At 41.0% G+C, this 24,315-nt stretch overlaps 1 protein-coding gene across 1 annotated transcript in view; it reads right to left on the bottom strand.

The window, feature by feature from the left end:
- Nucleotides 1-2,184: 2,184 nt before the first annotated feature.
- LOC127416009 (uncharacterized) overlaps nt 2,185-24,315 on the bottom strand; it is a 34,803-nt gene continuing 12,672 nt past the window's right edge. Inside the window, exons 8-14 of the mRNA XM_051655085.1 lie at nt 22,053-22,145; nt 21,585-21,757; nt 21,395-21,516; nt 21,059-21,150; nt 20,969-20,973; nt 9,049-9,195; nt 2,185-2,329 (exon numbers count right to left, since the gene is read on the bottom strand). Of these exons, the coding sequence (XP_051511045.1) occupies nt 2,185-2,329; nt 9,049-9,195; nt 20,969-20,973; nt 21,059-21,150; nt 21,395-21,516; nt 21,585-21,757; nt 22,053-22,145 (777 nt within the window). The remainder of the gene's footprint in view (nt 2,330-9,048; nt 9,196-20,968; nt 20,974-21,058; nt 21,151-21,394; nt 21,517-21,584; nt 21,758-22,052; nt 22,146-24,315) is intronic.

Below are 24,315 nucleotides of genomic sequence, written 5' to 3'. Positions count from 1 at the left end.
AACATCATTTCCTGGTCATTTGATCAGGTATGTTGGGATATGACTATTTTACCTGGTAAGGAAGCATGTAATCTTGTTTTGCCCCCTTAGTTATGCAGTAAGCTTATTTTAAAATAAAAACACAGAACTGAAAAAAAAAAAAAAAAAAAATGTCTGCAAAATTTGAAGAACTTGCTCTGAAAGCATGCTAATCCTCTTTGCATAAATTTATGACATCCTTGAGGTACTGACCTATGGGGAGAGTCTGAGCCGAATATTCAAGTGCACACTTTAATCAAGAAGATTCCACCTGCTTCCTGGCCATTCAGAGATTTCCACAGGGTCATCACACCCCATTTTTCTCCTGTAGCTTTTGAGCTTGCTACAATATGGATATGACTCATGATAGCTTATGTTTGTCTCTTAGTAACCCTAATCAGTAAACCCCTTCCTTACATATTGTAGTTGGTTGCAAAACATGCTCATTTAAAAATTTCTGTTCAGTTACTGATAGAAAATAAATAAATACAATTTGTTAAGTTTTCTTACTTGCCATTCATTTTTACTAAGATAATGATATTTTATATAATGACACTTGAATCATGCCAAGTCAAATTGTCAAAAATATCTCATGTCACACTGATGGCCATTTATTTATTTATTTATTTATTCCACTTCAAAAAGCCTGCAAAAGATTAAGTATTGAAAGCGATCTGAAAATTGTCCGTGAGAACTTATTAATGAAGAGGAGTTAGTGATGGGCAACAAAACATGATTTGGTCATGGTCACCATGAAGAGAGAGTCTCCATTTGAGGGTTTAAGGCTGGAGTAGAAAGCCTCCAGTATCTCAAGAGTTTGACACAAAAATATCACACAGTTCAAAATAAGAATTGGTGGAGTGAACGAGACGTTGTGTCAATGTAGTGACACTAGGGGTCGCCCTTGGGACGGGCTGTCGTGAGGAGTGTGAGGTCCGAGACCCAAGTCTGGGTGGGCCAGTAGGGTGCTACTAGGATGACCTGCTCCTCATCCTTCCTGACCTTGCACAGGGTCTGCCACGCAGGATGTGAGTGGCTCGCAGTGACTTGAGTCCAGAGGAGGAGGCGGCGGGCGAGTTGTGACATGCAACACAAGCGCAAGCCGCCTTGCAGGCTACTTTACGCTACCATCGCCGTGTTGTCTGTTTGGATCAACGCAGGGTGAGCAATATTGCAAAAAAACTCGGGGCAGTTGACATGCCAACGCAGTTGCGGCCCTGTCCCGGAGCACCGCAGCTGCGTGCTCGTTGCACACGGTGCCCCAGCCACGCTTGGAGGCGTCTGTCAAAACCACAACACGCCTGGGGTACTTGCACTAAGGGGACTCCTGCCCACAGGAATGCAAGGCCCGTCCAAGGGCTGAACAGGTAGCGGCAGATCGGCGTGATGACTATGCGATGTGTGCCGCGGTGCCATGCCCACCTCGCAACTCGAGTCTGACGCCAGTGCTGAAGCGGTCTCATATGCATCAACCCAATTGGCGTGACTGCTGTCAAGGACGTCATTGAGCCAGTCAGTCATTGAGACAGTTGAGGATGCAGATGCCCACTTCCCTTAGCGGGGCAAGGGCTGCCTCTGCAACTTCCGTGAAGACGCATGGCGACAGAGACCGACCGAAGGGGGGACCTTGTACTGGTGTGCCCGGCCCTTGAAGGCAGACTGAAGAAAGGGCCTGTGCCAAGGAGAAACCGAGACATTGAAGTACACGTCCCTCAGAAGCAGAACTCGCAGGTCCAGGATTGGCCGCAACCCACCACCACCTTTCCTTGGTACAATGAAGTAGGGGCTGTAGAACTGGTGGGACAGGCTCTACCGCGTCCTTCCACAGAAGGGACGCAATCTCTGCAGGGAGGGGAGTGGTGTTCTCGCCCTGCACTTGAGGTAAAACAGATGCCTCTGAACCCAGGTGGATGCCTCGCAAACTGAATTGCATAGCCGAGTCAGATGGTCCCAGTCAGCCATTGCGACGGGTTGGGGAGCACAAGCCATGCCCCCAAGCTTCGGGTGAGGGGGACCAAGGAGACAATCGTGTCGGATGTACCAGCGGGTGGGGCCTCACGGTGAGACAGAGCCGGAGGTGCCACGTTGAGGGGGCTCGAACCCCGAACTCGTGGCCGTACTGAGTCTGGGGACATCGAAGCATTTACCTGGCTCCGGTTACCCACCTTAGGACCAGTCAGCAATGGTGGAGTCGTAATCCGTCACAACTGCCCGGGCGGGTGTGTTGTGCCGCAGCTGGGCGCGCAGGAGCAGGGGGCCCATCTCCACAGCGTCGTAAATGTGCGGTGTCCGGCGATCACAATAACGATGGCTGTAAACACCGGGTGTGTGACCCAGGAAATGAGGAAACCGCTCCTTTTCTGAAGGTGTGGTACCGCAGCCTTTCGGGCATGTGGCGAATCAAAGAAAAGGCAACAAAGGCTTCTCCTCCCGGCCCTCCACCGGGGGATGGAGTGGTCTGCTTACCATCTCTAGGCCTGCAGCAGGTCTCCACGTGCCTGGATCGCCCGTCTCAGGGGTGGCAAGAAGCCTTCCTTGGGTTCTTGGTGGCGGGCTGTGAGATGGGGGCAGCTGCTTCTTGCGGGTGTCTTGCTGCAGGGGGACGCCCCTGGCGATGAGCAGATGGGGTGCGAGATCTTGATCCATGCCGGGGCAGGATATGTGGAATAGCCTCCATCTGCTCCTTAACCACCGAGAACTGCTGGGCAAAGTCATCGATGTGTTGCCGAATAGGCCGACCTGGGAGATGGGGGCATCAAGGAACCGTACCTTGTCAGCCTCCCTCATCTCGACCAAGTTGAGCCATAGGTGGTGCTCCTGGACCACCAGGGTGGACATCACCTGCCGGAGAGTCCGCACCGTGACCTTCATCGCCCGGAGAGCGAGATTGTTTGCCGAGCGCAGCTCCTGCATCAATCCCAGTTTAGAATTACCCTCGTGCAGTTCTCTTAGAGCCATGGCATGCAGGGCGGAGGTGGCCTTTCCAGCAGCACCATAGGCCTTAGTCACCAGAGACGACATAAACCTACAGGTGCTGGACAGGAGTCTCAGGTGGATGTGCACCGCAACTGGCTTATCCACCTGGGGAATCACCAAGTACCCCCTGACAGCCCCACCGTCGAGGGTAGTGAGAGCGGAGGAGCTCAGAGACCGGGACCTGGCAGTGAAAGGTGCCTGCCATGACCTCGTGAGCTCCTCATGCACCTCCGGGAAGAAAGGGGCCGGGGCGGGGCATGGCCGTGAGCTGCGCTCCGAGCCCAGGAACCAATTGTCAAGCCGCGAGGGTTCAGGGGGGAGTGGAGGGTTCCACTCCAGCCCGATGCTCGCAACTGTCCAGGCAAGCATGGCCGCCAGCTCCGCATCAGCCTGTGACTGGGTGACCGCACCAGAAGGTGGGAGCCCAGTTGAGTCCTCAGCGTCAGACTGGACCAGCCCGCTCTCCGATGCGGCAATCGAGAGCTCATCCACTTCGCGAGCACCGAATGAGATCGCGAACTCGCTCTGAGACGAGCCGGCAGTCTCATCCCAGAACTCGGCCGGAGCAAACGAGTGTACTGGGGAATGGGAGGTCCGTGGGGAGTTCCTTCTAATGAAGTAAAGCCGCAACCGCAACGTTGCCATGGTCATGTTCTCACTGCGAGAACATGACCCGTCCACGAATGCTGTCTCCACGTGGGCAGCACCCAAGCACGTAAGACAGCGATCGTGGCCATCGGAAGCGGAGAGGTAACAACCACAACCAGGAAATAAACACAGACGGAAAGTCATCTTTAAGAAGACGCTCTCCATTTGTGCCACTCTTTTAGTAGGGAAATACTTTCAACACTAAAATACTTTATTTGTAAGAGCTGTTAGGTAAACAAGTGAACAAAATAAAACCACACTAAATCGCACTGGCATACAGTACCTTGGCAAGGGTTAACTAAATGATGATGACAGATTTTTAACTGAAGGTTTTAGCTATATTCTCAGGATAAGGTTATCTTTGATAATAAATGTGAGGTTGGGGCCAGCTTTTATTGGTGCAGGTTGTCAGGTGTGTTTTAAATGTGATAAAATATATAAATTTTTATCAATAACCCTATTTATTGGAAAAAAAAAACAATAGTTTTATATTTTTGTATGTAACCTTGTCCTGCTATTGGGGCATGTTGTTACTGAAAGGTCAAAGTGTGTTTTATGAACTGTATCGTTTTACCTGGGTAATAACAAAAATAAACCTACCCTGAGAAATACTGAAGTTTATGAGGCAACTAGCCCCAGTTTAGCCTAATATATTTTATTACATAGCTCTGTAAAATTCTTGATTCTGATCATGTTTTTTTTTTTTTTTTTTTTTAAATAATTCTTAATCTGGCAAGAATCTTTATTATAAACTTGTTAGTGTACTGCCAGCCAGTCATTATGACAAAATAAACCTTTATTGGTCTTGTTTCTGGGTGTTGGATTGGATCTTCCTGTAATGGTTGATTTTTGCGTTAATTATGGATGTAGATCTGAGGATGTACAGTAGGACAAAGTTAGAAGACCTCTGCTCTGAATAATCCTAAAATGTTGAATGTTACATTTAAAACATTGTATGAAATCAACTTGCATTTGAACAGGTTAAAAAGATTGTGGGTTTACACTGTGTATAATTAATGAGAGCGGTACAATAACCTGGATAAATAATAATAATTTAAAAAAAAAAAATCAAATCAAATCATCTTAACAGGCTAAACAAATCTGTTTAATTGACTTTAAAATTACCATTGTTAAAACCAAACTTACACCCTTATAATGAACGACTGACTGATTATCCATTACACAGAATACAGTATATCTGCAATATTTGTTGTTCATATAGTCTGTGAGTTAGAAAAATATAGCAACTGTGGCAGGTGATACTGCAATTTTCCCTAAAGTTGTCAAACTAGATATTTTTCCTTTCTTCTGCCTTTGACACTTCAACTGACGATTCTGATTCGATTTATCAGTCATAAGTGTTTTATGCTCTGTTTTTGTTCATGAACTCTAATTTTAAAGCAGATGGATGGGTTCACTGCAGACTGCCTGAGGTGAAGGAACCCCACAGAGAATTCCTCCATTACCATCACACAGCGAGAGTGAGTTTATTGCTCTGTGAATGGCTGTTGATGTCACTGTGGAGTATTGCAGACTTTGGCACTTATATTAACCCTAAATGAAATGAGAATTTATGAAACTGTGGCTTGGTGCACGTATGATGGCAATTTTGAGAGTCCTATTTAATGGGGTCATATTATAAAAATAACATTTTCCTTATTTCCTACAAAATATTTTTTTTTTTTAGTTTCCTTCCTTCCCAGTCCAAAAAGACCATTTATTAAAATGAAGCTGCAAAAATGTTTAGTTTAGCTAACTTCAGCTAGATTAACTTATTAACTCATGACCCATGCCAACATTTACACATCAACGTTTATTTGGAGTTCAGAAACTTTGTCTGCCCAACCGTCACGGTAAGGCATTAAGGATGAAAAAGTAGGATAGATACTATTATTCCTCATACCAAAAGAACTGATGAGATGAGTAAAATGTGGAAAATATATCAAACATTGTGCTTTTCATCCTGCTCATCCTGCTCAGCATTTCCTTCCAACATTAGTAATGTAAAATGGTTCAGTTTACTGATGCAGTTGGAGAAAGGTGCATGAAGTTGTTTCTGGCAGGTTACTCAGCCTTACAGGCTCCATATGGTTAGGGTTATGAATAGGGGCAGGGGCAGGGTTAGGACATCTGCTGCCTGTCAGGAACAAATCCAGGCACCTTTGTACAGTGGGAACTAACTGCAGAACCGACCGGTTGACAGAGGCTTCTGCTGGGACTCAAAGAAGCTGGCTACTATTTTTCTTGCACAACTGCCGAAACTTAAAATTAGAGCTGTCAAAATGTGTTAACTCATGTGATGTTAATTAAATTGCTGCTATTTTAGTGCATTTCTGTCTTTATACTTTGGAAGACTTATTTTTGGAAAATGTAAATTTTTTATTTTCTTTCCTTAGAGGGAAATAAATGCATTTAACAGTAAAATAAGTATATATAGAGTCAAATTTCAGCACTTGCAAAACTTAACTATGAAAACGTATGAAGTTAATCACCTTTAAAAATTTTAATCATCTGACAGCACTACTTAAACTATAATGTATAGATTCCTAAAAAGTTTTGTTTTTTTAAATATTATGTTTAATAATATGTTTAACAGTATAATGTTTTTACAGCTATGGCTTCTATGAAAAGTAATTTTTAATTACTGAAAATGTAAATATTGGGTATATCAAGGCATCAAATGTACATACACAACTGGAATGATATACATTAAAAAAAATTATAAGGGAAATAAAACAAAGACAAAAAATAAAATTAAAATAAAGACAATTTTACAAGTTTTGTTGTGTTGTACATTTTACTACTATGACGGATAATGATTAAATAGAGTGCAATCTCTGATTGGGATAGAAATGCCAATGGTGAATTAAATTAAATAAAATGTAATAAAAAGAACAAAAAATTTAATAAAGTTTCATTAAAATATAACAGCAATAAGACAGTGAATTACATTTTGAATGTTTAACACTACTTAAAATATCAGGGGGTACTTTAAATCACTTTAAGTAAATCAAAGGTCAAATGTGTTCAGCTGACAAAAAGGTAACCCTGGTTTTAATCTGTCACACTGTAATGCAGAAAAAACCGATAACTATAAATGTGATCAAATTATGATATTAAAAAAAAGTTATCATTTTGAAATGTTACATTTTGAATCTTGACCAATTTTGTTTGTTTCTCATTTATGCCAAACAACCACATGCAGAGAGATGGGTCATTGTGTTCACCAGGGTTGTGCACCAACCTGAATTCAATTGACAGTTCCCTTTAAATTCCAACTGAATTGCTGAATTTGAATTGAGGTAGCAAACAGGATGTAGAACTGAAATATAAATTTAAGAAGAATTAGAGGTTCACTTAACAGGTTGTGGCAGCGGGGGCGTGGTCAAGCGTCCGTCCGGAGAGAGAGAAAGCGGTAAGGGCACTTGCACCCGAGCTAGATTATGTTTAACACCTGTCTCTAATTCCATTGCATGGGGAGAGCGGCATATAAACAGCCACACCACCAGCAGCAGAGAGAGAGAGTCTGGCACAAGGAAGGCCACGGTGCTACAGAAGCTGTTGTGCTTGATCTATTGTGTTTGTGAAGCCGATGTGTTTAAGTAACTACATGCCTGTGAAGCTGATGTGTTTAAGTGACTATGTGCCTGTGAAGCTGATGAGTTTGTGAAATTGTAAAGCACTGAAGTGGCCGATTAAAAATCTTACCTGAACCTTGAAACCCCGCTTCCCTGTGTTCTCCTTCCCTTCTGCCTGTGAAGCAGTGTCACACAGGTGTAAGTGTAATACACTTTATTTTTCCGTTTGAATTACCCATAAGCATGGTATCATTTTACCATGAATTTCAGAATTTTCTGAATGTTGACCAACCCTGGTGATAGGAAGCATAGGTGATGTCTGCGAGCTGAAGATAACAAGATTTGAAATGTACTCAGAAGACATTGTCTTGTCCTACATCATCACACAGGAATTCTGCATATTATTTCTGAGAGTTCCAGTACCCTAAGATCGGACACATTATGCAGACTCATTGGCAAGCGGCATCTCCCATTAGACATTTTTGCATGGGCTAACAAGTGTTTACCTTCCTTTGTGGCACAACCGGAAGCACGTTGTGTCAGCTGCATGGGAGATCCAGGTTCGGATTCTGCATTGACAAAAGGATGTAATTGTATTCGTAATCAGTGACGAGTGTGATTAAGAGGTTGCATTTTTCCATCTTACATATTTTTTTACTTGACTGATGGTTAGGTTTAGCTATCAGGGGGTACTGTTCATAAAACATGCATTCCTCCTTACTGTATTCCATTTTGTACAGCTGAAAAAAACTTGCATCAAAACTAGTTTTTGGCACCCCTCAATGGACATTTCACCTGGAAAATAGAGCTCACACATACCCAGATGCCCTACAACACTTACCACTTTGGCCACTGGGGGCAGTGTTTAGAATTTCAGTAAGAACAGATCAATTTTAGCTAGAGAATATTCAACCTTCTGTTTCTGTTTTCTCTGTGAGATATGTTTTGCCAGTAGATGTGCTGGAGAGGATGGATGGATGGATCCTTGTGGCGCTGTTGTGCAAAATGCGTGGCATATTCATAAATGTATTTATATATATAATAGACTATATTTTAAAATAATAACATACATGAATAATATAATTTCTGAATCTTAAACTTGTTTTATGTCCACTATACAAGAGAACAGTAGATATTCTTTTGAGAATATAATTTGAGAACAATAATTATTAAGATCTGTTGTGATAAAACCTTTTAATCCTTCTCATTTGCTAGCCCGTCGTCTGCCATGTTTATCTAGGGAGATCTGGAGAACTTCATGCATATGTGCAACGAGCATTCAATGATAGGGGGATGTTTGCCTTTGCCCCTGAGCCAATCAAAAGCTTTGATCATTTGTATAGTATATTGAGCTGGCAGGGTCCTCTGAAGTCTAAAGTGTTACACGTAGGCTTAGTTAAAGCGCACCACTCATTATTTCAATGAACTGTACAACAGGCCTTAAGGAACACCTTAAGGACATTTTTATTTTTATTTTTTCTGGTCACAAAGTGTATCAAGATTCAAGAAATACATTTATTTTTATTGAATATTGAGGGAGCAACATCATTTGTGTGAAAAGAAAAAACAACAGAAGGTTGTTTTGAATAAAAATTCATAAAAAGAAAAAAAAAGAAAAGGCCTTTTACCCCAAACTAGGGGGTTTATTGTGATATCATTGTCACGGACCCATCTGACCCTTCTGCCATATTCACTCAACTTTTGCTCTCTCCTGATTACTAATCACCTGCACCTGTCTCTCATCACCGCATCAATCAGCTCCTCTACTTAAACCCCATTCTACTGTCAATCGTTGTCTGGTCTCGACAAAGAATTCAGACTCACTTACCTGGTCCTCCAAGGAACTTCTTCACAAGATTCCGAATAATTCCGCTCCACTCCTGTGATCCTGATCACCCGACGATTGCTCTCCACTCCAGCGATTGGGTTCAACACCATCTCCGAGTCTGGGTATTCTTGACAATCATGTTGATACCTGGGCAATAGTTATAGGGCACAATTTGTCAACTTAAGCAAATACTTTTGAAACAGCACTTTTTTTTTTTTTTTTTGAGGAACAAATTAAGATATTGCGTGCTGAGATGTTGTGAAGAGGCACTGCTTTCGGATATCGTGTTGCATAGTCCACTAGGAACAATACAAAGCGATGTCCACGTGCTGACCGTTCTAATGGCCCGACGAGGTCCATTCCAATTCTCTCAAAGGGGACCTCGATCAAAGGGAGAGGGCGCAATGGCGCTTTTGGGGTGGCTGGTGGGTTAACCAGCTGGCATTCGCGGCATGCCATGCAGCAGCGGTATGAGTTGGGCCGCCCACTGGCCGAGCGGCCAGCCCCAGATCTCGGCGGTGCGCTCGAAGAGATCCAGGAACGCCTCTGGGTCATCCGCCGCCCCCATCTTCTGTAACGCAGGCGAGGGTAACGGTGTGTGGGTGTCCGGGGTCGCGGCTGGGGATGCCTCCTGGCTGAGATCGCCTGTCGGTCCTCTGCTTGAGCGCGCATGAGCTCCACAAACCGGCGGTCTTGATCTTGCTGGAGCTCAAGCAGGGATTGCTGGTGGCTCTGATGCAAGCCAACGAGGGCTTGGAGAATCTCAGCCAACTGGGAGGACTCTACGGGGCGACTTCCATCCATCTTCAAACCTTTTTCCCGGGTTTCGGCACCAGTGTAACACTTCTCAGTGGAAGGAGGAGGCGAGAACCTTTCCTGGTTCAGGTAAGCGTTTTATTCTCCTTACTGCGGCAAATGCCCTCGTTCAGGGCTCTTATACTGTTCAATGACTCACTCTAAAATTACACAAACTACTTCACAAAAATAAACTCTTAACTCAATAATAAACTCTTGGCTTCACAATTGGCTCTCTGGTGCCCAGGCTCCCTCTCCCGTCTACCTGCGGTGTGGCTCTATTTATGCCGCTCTCCCCGTGCTCACTGAAATTAGAGACAGGTGTTAGACATAATTTAACTCAGGTGTAAACGCCCTTACCACTTTCTCTCCGGAGAGATGCTTAACCACGCCCCCGCTGCCACACAATTATTTTTTTATTTATTTAAATTTTTGATTTCTTGTCATAAAAAAAAAAAACTGTATATAATATAGTAAACATGAACAAATGGGTTATGTCTGCTGCACTGCATTTGTTATATTTATTTCATTTATATATAGCAGGGCCATTTGCGGCCCTCCGACTGCTCAGATGCAGCCCGAGACAGACTTTAGAAATAGAACAGAATTAGGCCCGCTATGAAGAAATGATATGAAATTCATATTCTGGGCACTGGATGTCACTATCACATGCAGCCGCTATTCACATCGCATCGTCTCCACTAGTGTGTTCTGTGTCGTCCCAGCTTCATCCACTGGCAGAGTTCAATAGGAGTTTGTAATACTCCGTAGTCCCACAGAAAGAATGATGCATTAAAGGATTGACATCAGGTTAGATACTTTACTCATGTACTTGTTCTTGTAAAAATGTCCCGATACCTCACATCAATAAACTGAGTAGAGCTGCTGTTGTGCAAGCGGCTGAACAGAGTTCACTGAGCGCGCACAGAGACGCATGAACTGAGCATACTCTTCAAGAATGTCCTCTGTAGCACTGGCAAACAGGGTTGGGAGGGTTACTTTTGAAATGTATTCCATTACAGATTACAGAATACATGCTGTAAAATGTAATTTGTAATGTATTTCGTTAGATTACTCAAGGTCAGTAACGTATTCTAAATACTTTGGATTACTTCTAGATTTCTTCACTTGTTTTGACTATAAAAACTCTGCCAGAACAATAAGACAAAATACACATGTTAAAAATACATTCTCTGAAAAACCTAAATATCTTATGCAGTGTTGTTTCTAAAACAAGATAAATCAAATTGATCTTGTTTTGAGGATTTTTAGATATTTTTACAGGAAACAAATACAAAAATTATTATCAAGAATAGGATTTTTGCCCTAATATCAAAGGTCTTACTAGAAAAAATTAATTATGATCGAAAGTGAATTTTCTTGATAAAAAAAATATGATCGTGCCTTGTAACATGTGCATGTAAAATGGCTAGAAATAGTATTTTAGCTTGGTGTAAAGCTGACAATTTACACAAGGTTTATTTCTATTTCTTCTGCTCCAAACTTACTTCAAACTTACTTCTCTGTCTGCTCGTATGAATGTAACACATTATAAGAAAGTGTTTCACCGCTGTTCAAATGCACTTTGGATCGCATCATTTATATGTATAAATGTTTTCCATCTGAAAGGACTAAATATTGAATGAAACAAATGACAATAAAATGCAAAGTAATCTCTTCAGTAATCAAAATACTTTTTGAATGTAACTGAATTCTAATTGCCAATTATTTAAATTTTAACTGTACTGGAATACAGTTACTTATATTTTGTATTTTAAATACGTAATCCTGTTACATGTATTCCATTACTCCCCAACCCTTCTGGCAAGTATACTGTAATTAATTGGTTCGTTCTGATATTTCACTGAAACAAGAAAAATGATTCACGGGCTTCCCAGCACCATTTGAGTGAGGACATACTGTAGAAGAGAGCACTTAAAACACTTGCACATCTGTGCCTGATGTGCACGCTCACATCTACAAAATGAAATGAAGTGCCATATTTTTGATCAAATTAAAATCGTACTTGTAACGTAAGTAACAACAGAACAGAAGTTATAACTGTATAGCTATAAAGAGTAATTCCTTGCATCACATCATAAAGTGATCAAATATAATCTGATTCTGATTATTGTGATGGGTCACACCCAACACTCAGTAGCAGTCTAGCAGATCTATATTGTTCTTTGCAGTGCCACTGAATGGACGTCAAAAATATACAAATGTGAATAAATGAGTATAATATTTTTTATAAGATGCGTCACAGTTCCATTATTAGAGTTATTTGTGAGTGAAATACCCTGTCCTTTATTTACATGTAGGGCCTACACAAGCATTCCATAGAGCACAAATTATGATTAAACTTGCATAATATTAAGTGTACAATATAAAGATTATGCGTAGTGGCAATCTAGTAGCTTCTAGATAGTTTTTAATTATTACAGCGATGTGGCCTGCGGCACTTTATTTTTTTCTGCATTTGGTCCCCGACCGAAAAAGTTTGAACACCCCTGATATAAAGCTATAAAAAAAAACAAATGAATAAATAATATCAGCAGTCCGGTTTGCCTATATGAACTCTTTGACATCTCAGACATTGTGAGCGTGTGTGTGTGTGTGTGTGTGTGAGAGAGAGAAAGAGCGTGCGTGCGTGCGTGCATTCAAACATTATTCAATAGAGAACTGGTCAATAGTTCTTATGTATTTTTAACAAATGCATTATCAGAAAATACAATGCTTCATTGTGCAGTGAAATTGAGTTGTTGTTAAGAATTAAGAATATGTTTTGTTGGATGTTTTGGAGATGTTTTAGAGCATTTACTATAGTTTGAAGAAATTTATAAAATCAGTTTAGAATTTAGAACTTGTAATGCTTACAGTAAATAGCACAGAACAACCAAATTACTGTTTTTTTTTTTTTTTTTTTTTATTATTTAGTAAAAACAAGGTATTATTGATAAAAAAAATAAAAAATATTACTACTATTAAAACATTTATTTTTTATCAAAGTTTGCACAAGAATAAAAACTAAACTTAAACTTGCATTACAGTGCTAACAAATATTACATAAAATAACAAAAAATATCAGTTCTCTCTTTTTCTTTTTTTAATAAATGTTATGGTCTGCTTTAAGCTTGACTATTTGTGTATTCTCTCAATAAGAACCACCCGGTTACACAATAATGTGTGAGGTCTGATTTACAGTTTTTCCTAATCGATTTTACACATTTCTCCGAACATCAGTGCTCTCAAAATAATTCACACAACCAACAAAACAGACACTTAATTTTGCAGAACAATTCAATTTCACTGCGAAATGAAGCACTGTATTCTTTTCTAATAATGCATTTATAAAAACACTTACTTACATCAATGTTCTCTATTGAATTCATAACATTTTCAGCTATAGACACAATTATATATACAGTGCATCTGGAAAGTATTCACAGCGCTTCACTTTTTCCACATTTTGTTATGTTACAGCCTTATTCCAAAATGGATTAAATTAATTATTTTCCTCAAAATTCTACAAACAATACCCCATAATGACAAAGTGAAAGAAGTTTGTTTGAAATCTTTGCAAATTTATTAAAAATAAAAAAACGAAAAAAATCACATGTACATAAGTATTCACAGCCTTTGCCATGACACTCAAAATTGAGCTCAGGTGCATCCTGTTTCCACTGATCATCCTTGAGATGTTTCTACAACTTGTTTGGAGTCCACCTGTGTTAAATTCAGTTGATTGGACATGATTTGGAAAGGCACACACCTGTCTATATAAGGTCCCACAGTTAACAGTGCATGTAAGAGCACAAACCAAACCATAAAGTCCAAGGAATTTGTCTGTAGACCTCCGAGACAGGATTGTATCAAGGCACAGGTCTGGGGAAGGGTACAATAAAATGTCTGCAGCATTGAAGGTCCCAATGAGCACAGTGGCCTCCATCATTCGTAAATGGAAGAAGTTTGGAACCACCAGGACTCTTCCTAGAGCTGGCCGCCTGGCCAAACTGAGCGATCGGGGGAGAAGGGCCTTAGTCAGGGAGGTGACCAAGAACCTGATGGTCACTCTGACAGAGCTCCAGCATTTCTCTGTGGAGAGAGGAGAAACTACCAGAAGAACAACCATCTCTGCAGCACTCCACCAATCAGGCCTGTATGGTAGAGTGGCCAGACGGAAGCCACTCCTCAGTAAAATGCACATGACAGCCTGCCTGGAGTTTGCCAAAAGGCACCTGAAGGACTCTCATACCATAAGAAACAAAGATTGAACTCTTTGGCCTGAATGGCAAGCGTCATGTTTGGAGGAAACCAGGCACCGCTCATCACCTGGCCAATACCATCCCTACAGTGAAGCATGGTGGTGGCAGCATCATGCTGTGGGGATGTTTTTCAGCGGCAGGAACTGGGAGACTAGTCAGGATCGAGGGAAAGATGAATGCAGCAAAGTACAGAGACATCCTTGATGAAAACCTACTCCAGAGCGCTCTGGACCTCAGACTGGGGTGAAGGTTCATCTTCCAACAGGACAACGACCCTAAGCACACAGCAAAGATAACAAAGGAGTGGCTCCGGGACAACTCTGTGAATGTCCTTGAGTGGCCCAGCCAGAGCCCAGACTTGAACCTGATTGAACATCTCTAGAGAGATCTGAAAATGGCTGTGCACCGATGCTCCCCATCCAACCTGATGGAGCTTGAGAGGTCCTGCAAAGAAGAATGGGAGAAACTGCCCAAAAATAGGTGTGCCAAGCTTGTAGCATCATACTCAAAAAGACTTGAGGCTGTAATTGGTGCCAAAGGTGCTTCAATAAAGTATTGAGCAAAGGCTGTGAATACTTATATACATGAGATTTTTTTTTTCTTTTTAATAAATTTGCAAAGATTTCAAACTTCTTTCACGTTGTCATTAAGGGGTATTGTTTGTAGAATTGAGGAAAATAATGAATTTAATCCATTTTGGATTAAGGCTGTAACATAAAAAATTGTGGAAAAAGTGAAGCGCTGTGAATACTTTCCAGATGCACTGTATATATATATATATATATATACTATATGGACAAAAGTATTGGGCAGCTATAACAGCTTCCACTCTTCTGGGAAGGCTTTCTACAAGATTTTGAAGTGTGTCTGTTGGAATTTTTGCCTTTTGGAAAAGGGCCTTTCCCATACTGTTTCCACAAAGTTGGAAGCATAGAATTTTCAAAAATTTTAATGCCTCAGCTTACTAAGACATTTTGGAAAATTCTATGCTTCCAACTTTGTGGAAACAGTTTGGGGAAGGCCCTTTTCTGTTCCAGCATGACTGTGCCCCAGTGCACAAAGCAAGGTCCATAAAGGCATGGTTGGATGAGTTTGGTGTGGAAGAACTAGACTGGCCCGCACAGAGCCCTGACCTCCACCCTATTGAGCACCTTTGGGATGAACTAGAATGGAGATTGCGAGCCAGGTCCTCTCGTCCAACATCAGTGTCTGACCTCACAAATGCTCTTCTGGAAGAATGGGCAAAACTCCAAAATCTTGTAGAAAGCCTTCCCAGAAGAGTGGAAGCTGTTATAGCTGCAAAAGGGAGGACCAACTCGATAATAATGCCTATGGATTTAGAATGGGATGTCATAAATGCTCCTGTAGGTGTAATGTGTAGGTGTCCCAATACTTTTGTCCATATAGTGTGTATATAAATATATATATATATATATATATATATATATATATATCACACACACACACACACATACACTATATTGCCAAAAGTATTCGCTCATCTGCCTTTAGACGCATATGAACTTAAGTGACATCCCATTCTTAATCCATAGGGTTTAATATGACGTCGGCCCACCCTTTGCAGCTATAACAGCTTCAACTCTTCTGGGAAGGCTTTCCACAAGGTTTAGGAGTGTGTTTATGGGAATTTTTGACCATTCTTCCAGAAGCGCATTTGTGAGGTCAGACACTGATGTTGGACGAGAAGGCCTGGCTCGCAGTCTTCGCTCTAATTCATCCCAAAGGTGCTCTATCGAGTTGAGGTCAGGACTCTGTGCAGGCCAGTCAAGTTCTTCCACACCAAACTCGCTCATCCATGTCTTTATGGACCTTGCTTTGTGCACTGGCGTGCAGTCATGTTGGAACAGGAAGGGGCCATCCCCAAACTGTTCCCACAAAGTTGGGAGCATGGAATTGTCCAAAATCTCTTGGTATGCTGAAGCATTCAGAGTTCCTTTCACTGGAACTAAGGGGCCAAGCCCAGCTCCTGAAAAACAACCCCACACCATAATCCCCCCTCCACCAAGCTTCACAGTTGGCACAATGCAGTCAGACAAGATCCGTTCTCCTGGCAACCGCCAAACCCAGACTCGTCCATCAGATTGTCAGATGGAGAAGCGTGATTCGTCACTCCAGAGTACGTGTCTCCACTGCTCTAGAGTCCAGTGGCGGCGTGCTTTACACCACTGCATCCGACGCTTTGCATTGCACTTGGTGATGTATGGCTTGGATGCAGCTGCTCGGCCATGGAAACCCATTCCATGAAGCTCTTTACGCACTGTTCTTGAGCTAATCTGAAGGCCACATGAATTTTGGAGGTCTGTAGTGATTGACTCCGCAGAAATTTGGCCACCTCTGCGCACTATGCGCCTCAGCATCCGCTGACCCCGCTCTGTCATTTTACGTGGCCTACCACTTCGTGGCTGAGTTGCTGTCATTCCCAATCGCTTCCACTTTGTTATAATACCACTGACAGTTGACTGTGGAATATTTAGTAGCGAGGAATTTCACGACTGGACTTGTTGCACAGGTGGCATCCTATCACAGTACCACGCTGGAATTCACTGAGCTCCTGAGAGTGGCCCATTCTTTCACAAATGTTTGTAGAAGCAGTTTGTATGCCTAGGTGCTTCATTTTATACACCTGTGGCCATGGAAGTGATTGGAACACCTGAATTCAATTATTTGGATGGGTGAGCGAATACTTTTGGCAATATAGTGTAGATATAAAGCTCTACTATTGAAATATAATGATTAAGTTTACAGTATGAGGAATGCAGGATGAGGAAGTTTACTGTAAAGAAAAAAAAAAAGGAACAGAGGAACTGTGACTCCACAGATATTTATTGGGCTGTCAGAATTTTTTAGCTAGTGCAGCAATCCACTCGTGTTGGACATCTAAAAGCACTCTGGAGCCATTGTGTCATTTGTAAAAGGTCTCTTACTCACCCCGCCACACCCTCAATTACTGCAGATGACCCAAAAGCTGCCACTTACATTTAGAGAGCTGCCACATGCCTAGAGTTCATATACAAAGAAAAACACTTGAGCATCTGGTAGCAACATCTACCCAACCTCCTAAACTGAGGAATGAAGGATTAACCAGCTAGCCAGTCCCAAAGAAGTTCTTAAGCTCCACATGCACAAAACTCTCTTCACATTGTGCTGCAACACTCTGGGTAGGTATCCGCAACTCAAAGGTACATCTTGCTGTTGGGGTTCTCCTGCCATAATGGGGTAATGCCAAGTCAAAGGCAGCACAAGATCTGCATTAGCTGCTTTGACTTAGTATTCCCAAGATCTTGAAGAATCTTCCTAGGATCTGCCTTAGAAGAACTCACTGCAGGTCTTGGTGGTGTAAAATAAGCTGATATTTATGGATCTTGGACAGCTTGAGTGGCTAAATTTGGTGGCTATTGTTGTAGGAGAAAGCCAACACAACTAAAATCCACCATCACCAATAGTATGAAAGTGAGATTCTCAGAATACCTATTGTGGCTCAGCTGTGCCTTCTATTTTGCCTTCCTCAGCTCTAAAATGTAACATACGAATCTGCACGTCTACACCTAAATAAATAATGATTTAAATTTTGGAATGCTCTGCTATGATTTTTGACAAGGGGTCAATGCTTTAGAAGACTTTTTTATTTTTTTTTATTTTTTTATTTTTTTTGGACTCAAGATGGCGCCGAGTATGGCTGCTGCGTTGCGAGCTCCGACACAACATAGCAATGTTTTGTTTGTTTTGTTCACAATTCTTATGTTTTTTGTCTTGGATGTTGTCTGCCTTATTGTCTACGACAGACAAACACTTTTGGACATTGGTTCAGCGATCTCACACCGAAAACCAGACTTCACATTCCTCAATGCTGACCCGCTGTTTACAAACACGCAAGCGGAGCCCTTTGTCTGGGCAGCATGGCCGCGAAAACGCAGGAGGAAAAGGGGAAACAGAGCCGGCGTTCTCGTCAGAGTAAGACGCCGCGCAAATCGACCCCCGCTACCCACTATTCTACTGGCAAATGTTCAGTCTCTGGATAACAAGCTCTGCGAGCTGAAAGCGCGGATCTCTTTCCAACGAGAGACGAGGGACTGCTGCATTATCTGCCTAACAGAAACTTGGATGTCTGCGGAGATTCCAGACTCAGCCATTGAACCCGCGGGGTTCTCCGTGCACCGAGCGGACAGAGCAAAAGACCTCTCAGGTAAAACTAGAGGAGGTGGTGTATGTTTTATGATCAACAAATCCTCGTGTGATCAGAGGAACGTACATTCTATCAAGTCTTTCTGTTCTCCTGATCTGGAATTTCTTATGCTTCTGTGTCGACCATTCTGGCTACCGAGGGAATTCACAGCGGTCATTATCACTGCTGTGTACATCCCCCCACAAGCCGACACAGACTGGGCACTCAAGGAACTGTATGGGAGTATAAGTGAGCAGGAAACCACGCACCCTGAGGCCACGTTCATTGTGACCGGGGACTTTAACAAAGCCAGTTTAAAATCAGTCGCACCAAAATATCACCAGCACATTAGTTTCAACACACGAGGGGACCGGGTTTTGGACCATTGCTACTCTCCGTTCCGGGATGGCTACAAATCCCTCCCCCTCCCACCATTTCAGAGACTCCAGCCACCCGAGCCATGGGCTGTTCTCACTGCTACCATCAGGTAGGCGGTATCGCAGCATCAGGACCCGCACCAGCCGACTCCATGATAGCTTCTTCCCCCAAGCAATCAGACTTCTGAACTCTTGATCTCCCATGATCAAAATACATCAGCACTGCACTTTATTACCCTTACTCTTATATCTCACACCGGACTGTCATAAATTATATTATTATTATATTATATTCTCTCTTAACAACTGACTATCAACCGACAGCCTGAATGTCAATACAGTACAATACTGTACATTCTATATATATATATATATATGCTTTTTTATATATATTTTAATTGTTAATTTTTATTGAATAATGTGTATCTATATAGTAAAAAAAAAAAAAAAAACAGCGTATTGTATACTGTACAGTGTATGTTATTATTTGTATATTGTTTAGTGTAATTATGTGTATAACAGATGTTTCAATTGTGTTGTGTTAATTTGATGTTATTGTAAATTGGTATATGTCTCATCACTGTCACGACTGCTATGTTGATCGGAACTGCACCCAAGAATTTCACACACCATTGCACTTGTGTATATGGCTGTGTGACAATAAAGTGATTTGATTTGAAATAGACAAGTCATTTTTACTATTTGTATTTTTTTAATTTTTTTTATTATTGTCATTTTTGGGCTTGACAGTTCCAGTTAATATTCAGTTTCATTCTATGATTGAGATAAACTTAAATGTTCTGCTAAAGTAACTTTTCACAGCAAACACTTTTTTGGAAAAACTTGAGGGTGAGATGAAAATTTTATTGGGTAAATTGTTTCTTTTACTTAATCCAATTGGAATAAAATTCCCTGACTTTATTCACAAATGGTTTCTGAAAACATACAAACACACATTTTCTTTCACTTTGTTACACTTGTGTTCCCGGTCAAAAATGACTGGCCATTTGAAATGAATGTATTAGACTACAAAATACAGAAATATTAATTGTCAGGGACATCCCAATCCTTTAGATTAGCACATAATGTATGTGGATGTGTGTTTGCACACACAAAGTTCTTGGACATGTGCATACACACACACACACACACACAAATACACACATCGTGTGCTGAGTGCCTCTTGTGCTTCGTCTTTCCATGTACACTCTTTGAGGAATATTTCAAGATCTACTCATCATATTATGTTGTGTTTGGGCTTTTAAATTTCTATGTTATACATATGTTTCAGGAAGTAATAAGGAAAAACTTGACAATATAAATTATATTTATATTTGCAGAGCCCTGGACGGAAGCGCAGATTTAAAGTTAAAAACATTTTAATTATCAACTTGTTTCCAACATAAACCTATTAATTTGCCTCAGAAGACATTCATTGATAAACTAGAGTCATGTGGATTACTTTTATGCTGCCTAAATGTGACTTTTTGACAGTCCAAGTGCTGGCACCCGTGTACTTGCATTATAAGGACCTGACAGAGCTCGATCTTCTAAAAATCTTAATGTTCTGCTGGTGAAAGACAGTCATACACATCTGGGATGGCATCATGGTAAGAGAAGTTTCATTTTTGGGTAAACTTTTCCTTTAAAGGACAGATCTGTTGTGCTCAGAGGTGCCTCCAGCATGAATTTTGGGGTAGCCAGAGGGGAACAATGAAAATCTTTTAGTGGAACGCCAAAAAACTTGCACGTGCACACACACTATTAAACAAGTTAAAATAGGACAGGGGTATTCAATTAACACAAGTTCGGTTTCTAAATTTCCTAGTAAATTCAGAAGTCATAAGTTACATTTAATGTAACTTAGCATTTGATTTATTTATAATACAGTTCACTTTATTCAGATATTTATGTGTACTGTAAATACATAGACATTGGTAAAACATTTAAATCTGTGTATTGTCTAACAAAACCCTGTAAAAATCACTTTTCAAAACAACCAGCATATTGTTGGAGCACCCAGCAGCCCTCTGATGCTTCAAAAAGTAGACGATGCTACTGGCTTCCTTGAACAGCTCAGACATCAGTTGTGAGCCCTTTTTGACAACTGCATGTCAAGTACACCGCATCGAGACTACAACATATGATCAATTTAGGGGACAGTTTCTGCCACTTAGAGGGTAAGCAATACAAACAGACAACAGTATTCATTTTTAAGTATTTATTAGTAACTTCTTGCAATCCACAGTAGTCAGTCAGCAAATCACAATGGGACAAATGGTTGCTTTCCCTTTTGAAACCAGGCCTGAGAAAAAAGAAGGAAAAAAAAGCACAGTCACTCAAGGTGTAAGGGGTGGTGACCATGGAGGGCTGCATTCAGATTAAGTTACCTGAATCAGATAGTGCTCTCCCTTTCCTGCTGTAGCCACATGTGGATTCACAGCACATGCACACTTGGTCATTGTCATCAGCAGAAGTCCATCTGTAGAAAGGGGAAAAGACTAAGTACACATTCTGAATGCCTCAAGTGGTAAGCATGTACAGTAATCTGGCAGGACATACCCACTGGCGAAGGACAAGCCTTGATCTATGGACTTCTGGGGCTTGAAGCCTTGACCACTTTTAGAGCACATGTGATGAAGTCTTATAAAAGGGGATTTGCTCAAACAGGTAAGTGACAGGATCAATGCAACAACAGGTCACCTACAGAACTACAGTCCTATTACATGCTGAGCCACTCTTGGCTTGCTGGAATATGAAAGCCTCCAGATGAAACTGCAGCTTCTTGCCATGAATCTGGTGAATGAAACTGGAATGAGATCCTGTAAGCTTTGCATCAACCAGGCACCTGGAGTAAAGAAACTGAAGTTATGCTCTGTCTGCACCAGGGTGAATGATGAGAGAATTCATACTCACCCATGGTTCTCAATGATGGAATATCTTGGAAGGGAGTTCACATCAGGGAGCACAGTAGCCATACAGCCATCCACAAAGACACGTAAACGAACATGATTGTACTGCTTCACAGAGGCTTCAATGTTCATGAACCAGGAATTACTTATTGAATGGCTGCTCAAACAGTCAGTCATCTGCAATGATAAAACCACATTGGTCACACCATTTCAGATCCAGTTCTAAAGATCTGAAAACAAACACCTTTATTACCAGTCATTAACTTCAGGGAGAAGACCAAAACATCCTCTGCAACCTTTGTAGCAGCAAAAGGAACCCAGGATGGCATTAAGACATTACTGCTTACATTTCAGCCTTAAAAAAAGAAAAGAGTAAACTAGATCAGTAAAGTTATCTTCTGTGAAAATACTTCAATGCTGTTTTTTATTTTTTGTTTGTTTTTTACCTTGAATAGTGGCATTCAGTTCCAACAGCAGCAGCATTAACTCTTATGATGAGAGTTCCAACTAAATCCTCAGGAGTGTAGAGAAAGGTGAAGTTGTACACAAGCTCATTGTCAGTCATCTGAAAACAATAAGGGTCAAGAAAGAGTTACTACACCAACTGCACCCTGGCTTTACCTTAAATTATTATGTTGACAGATGTCATTTCTAAGCAGATGTACAGGAAATTATGCTATAACAGAAAATAAAGGTGTAATGTATTAGTCATCATTGTGCGATTTGATAAAAATGTAAGATTGTGCCTTAATACTGTTAGTAAATAATATTTGTATTTAGAGGAACGAGGAACAAAAATTCCATAAGATGTTGATTAATGGAGAAAAATAGCCTCTGTAACAGGTTCGAAGAATGAGGAAGCGGGAGACGGCGAATCCACCTCAAAGGTAATTTTATTCTTCACACAAAAACACGTTTGCTCAATTGCGCAATGGTAAAGCTTCACATAAACACTCAAACGCTCCATTTAGTGGGACTAGCAGCTGCCAACACACTCGAAGCTTCAGCTGGGCTCTCTCTCTCTTATTCTGTGCTCAGGCCCCTTTTATTTCCCCTGCCTCTCACTGTGAACAAAGAAACAACAATTACCAGCAATTCATCTCAGGTGAAAACCCTTACCCCTTCCTCTCTCCCCAGACGAACGCTCGACCATGCCCTCACCTCCACATACCCCCAACGCCCGACTCAGGCTGGGGGAACTCTCCGGCCTACCCACTCCCCCCCCCCCACCCCTTTCTGGAGAGGAAGTCCGCAACAGCCATCTGCGCCCCCGGCCTGTGGATTTAAGCCCACCACCAACTATATTTGCCGCAGTGTATAGTTGTCATTTTCCTTTTGTATGTATTTTTCTAGATGTTATTCATGTATTATATCTCAATGACATGTAAGCGAACAACCAAATAAATGATTTCAAGAAAAAAAAAATGGTATTCACTTCCTTCCCATCACATGAGGCTGCCAACTTCCTACCCCTGCTTCCAGGAAGCATGGCGAAGGCAAACCCTCCCAATAAAAGGTAATTTTCATGTTACTAATAAGTATTTTTTTGTTGACATATATACACTACCGGTCAAAGTTTTGAAACATTTACTCATTCTTTATTATATATATTTTTTTCACATTTTAGAATGATAGTAAAGTCATTAAAACTATGGAATAACATAAATGGAACTATGGGAATTATATTGTGACTAAACAAAATCCAAAATAAATCAAAACTGTGTTATATTTTAGCATCTTCAAAGTAGTCACCCTTTGCCTAGAATTTTCAGAAATGTACTCTTGACATTTTCTCAACCAACTTCTTGAAGTATCACCCTGGGATGCTTTTTAAACAGTATTGAAGGAGTTCCCATCTATATGCTGGGCACTTATTGGCTGCTTTTCTTTATTATTTGATCCAAGTCAAATTTTTTTTTATTAAATTTTAGATTTATAATTAAATAAATTAATATGGTGGCACAATTATATTTTTGTCTACAAAACTAATTTCAAACATTTAAGCATATGCCTTCAGATCAAAAGATTTTTAAGATCATGAGAAACATTTTGGTCAAGTGTTTCAAAACTTCTGACCGGTAGTGTGTATCTACATAATCATGAAGGTCTCTAGAATCACCCAAACAAAACAAATTTTAGAAGAGATCTATAGTTTTTTGTATACTTAGTCAAAAGTCCAAGCAGCAACTATAGTTGCTGGCAGGCAAATGCCTTGTAAGTACATATATCATGGGGAAATGGGGTATAATGTTTTAATAGACCCTGATGTACTTATCCTCTTGTTTAGTTGTACATCTGGCCTTCCACATCTATTTCTGTCCTTGTTAGAGTCAGTTGTCCTTTGCCTTTGAAGATTGTAGTGTACACGTTTGTATGAAATCTTTTTGGCAATTTCAAGCATTGTATAGCATTCATTCCTCAAAACAATGATTGCCTGATGAGTTTCTAGAGAAAGCTGTTTGCCATTTTTGAACTAATATTGACCTTCAGTTAGTTCAAAATGCAGCAGCCAGAGTGCTGACTATAACCAAGAAATATGATCATATTAGCCCCATTCTATCGTCGTTACATTGGCTACCTGTTAAATTTCGTATTCATTTTAAAATTCTGTTAACTACGTACAAAGCTTTGAATGGTCTAGCTCCACAGTACTTAAGTGACCTTCTACCACACTATATTCCATCAAGTTCATTACAATCGCAAAATTCTGGCCGATTAATAGTTCCTAGAATATC

The sequence above is a fragment of the Myxocyprinus asiaticus genome, chromosome 25 (genome assembly GCF_019703515.2).
Source record: "Myxocyprinus asiaticus isolate MX2 ecotype Aquarium Trade chromosome 25, UBuf_Myxa_2, whole genome shotgun sequence".
Lineage (NCBI taxonomy): Eukaryota > Metazoa > Chordata > Actinopteri > Cypriniformes > Catostomidae > Myxocyprinus > Myxocyprinus asiaticus.
Note: the sequence above shows the minus strand (reverse complement) of the source record. Positions and strands in the feature narration are given on the sequence as shown.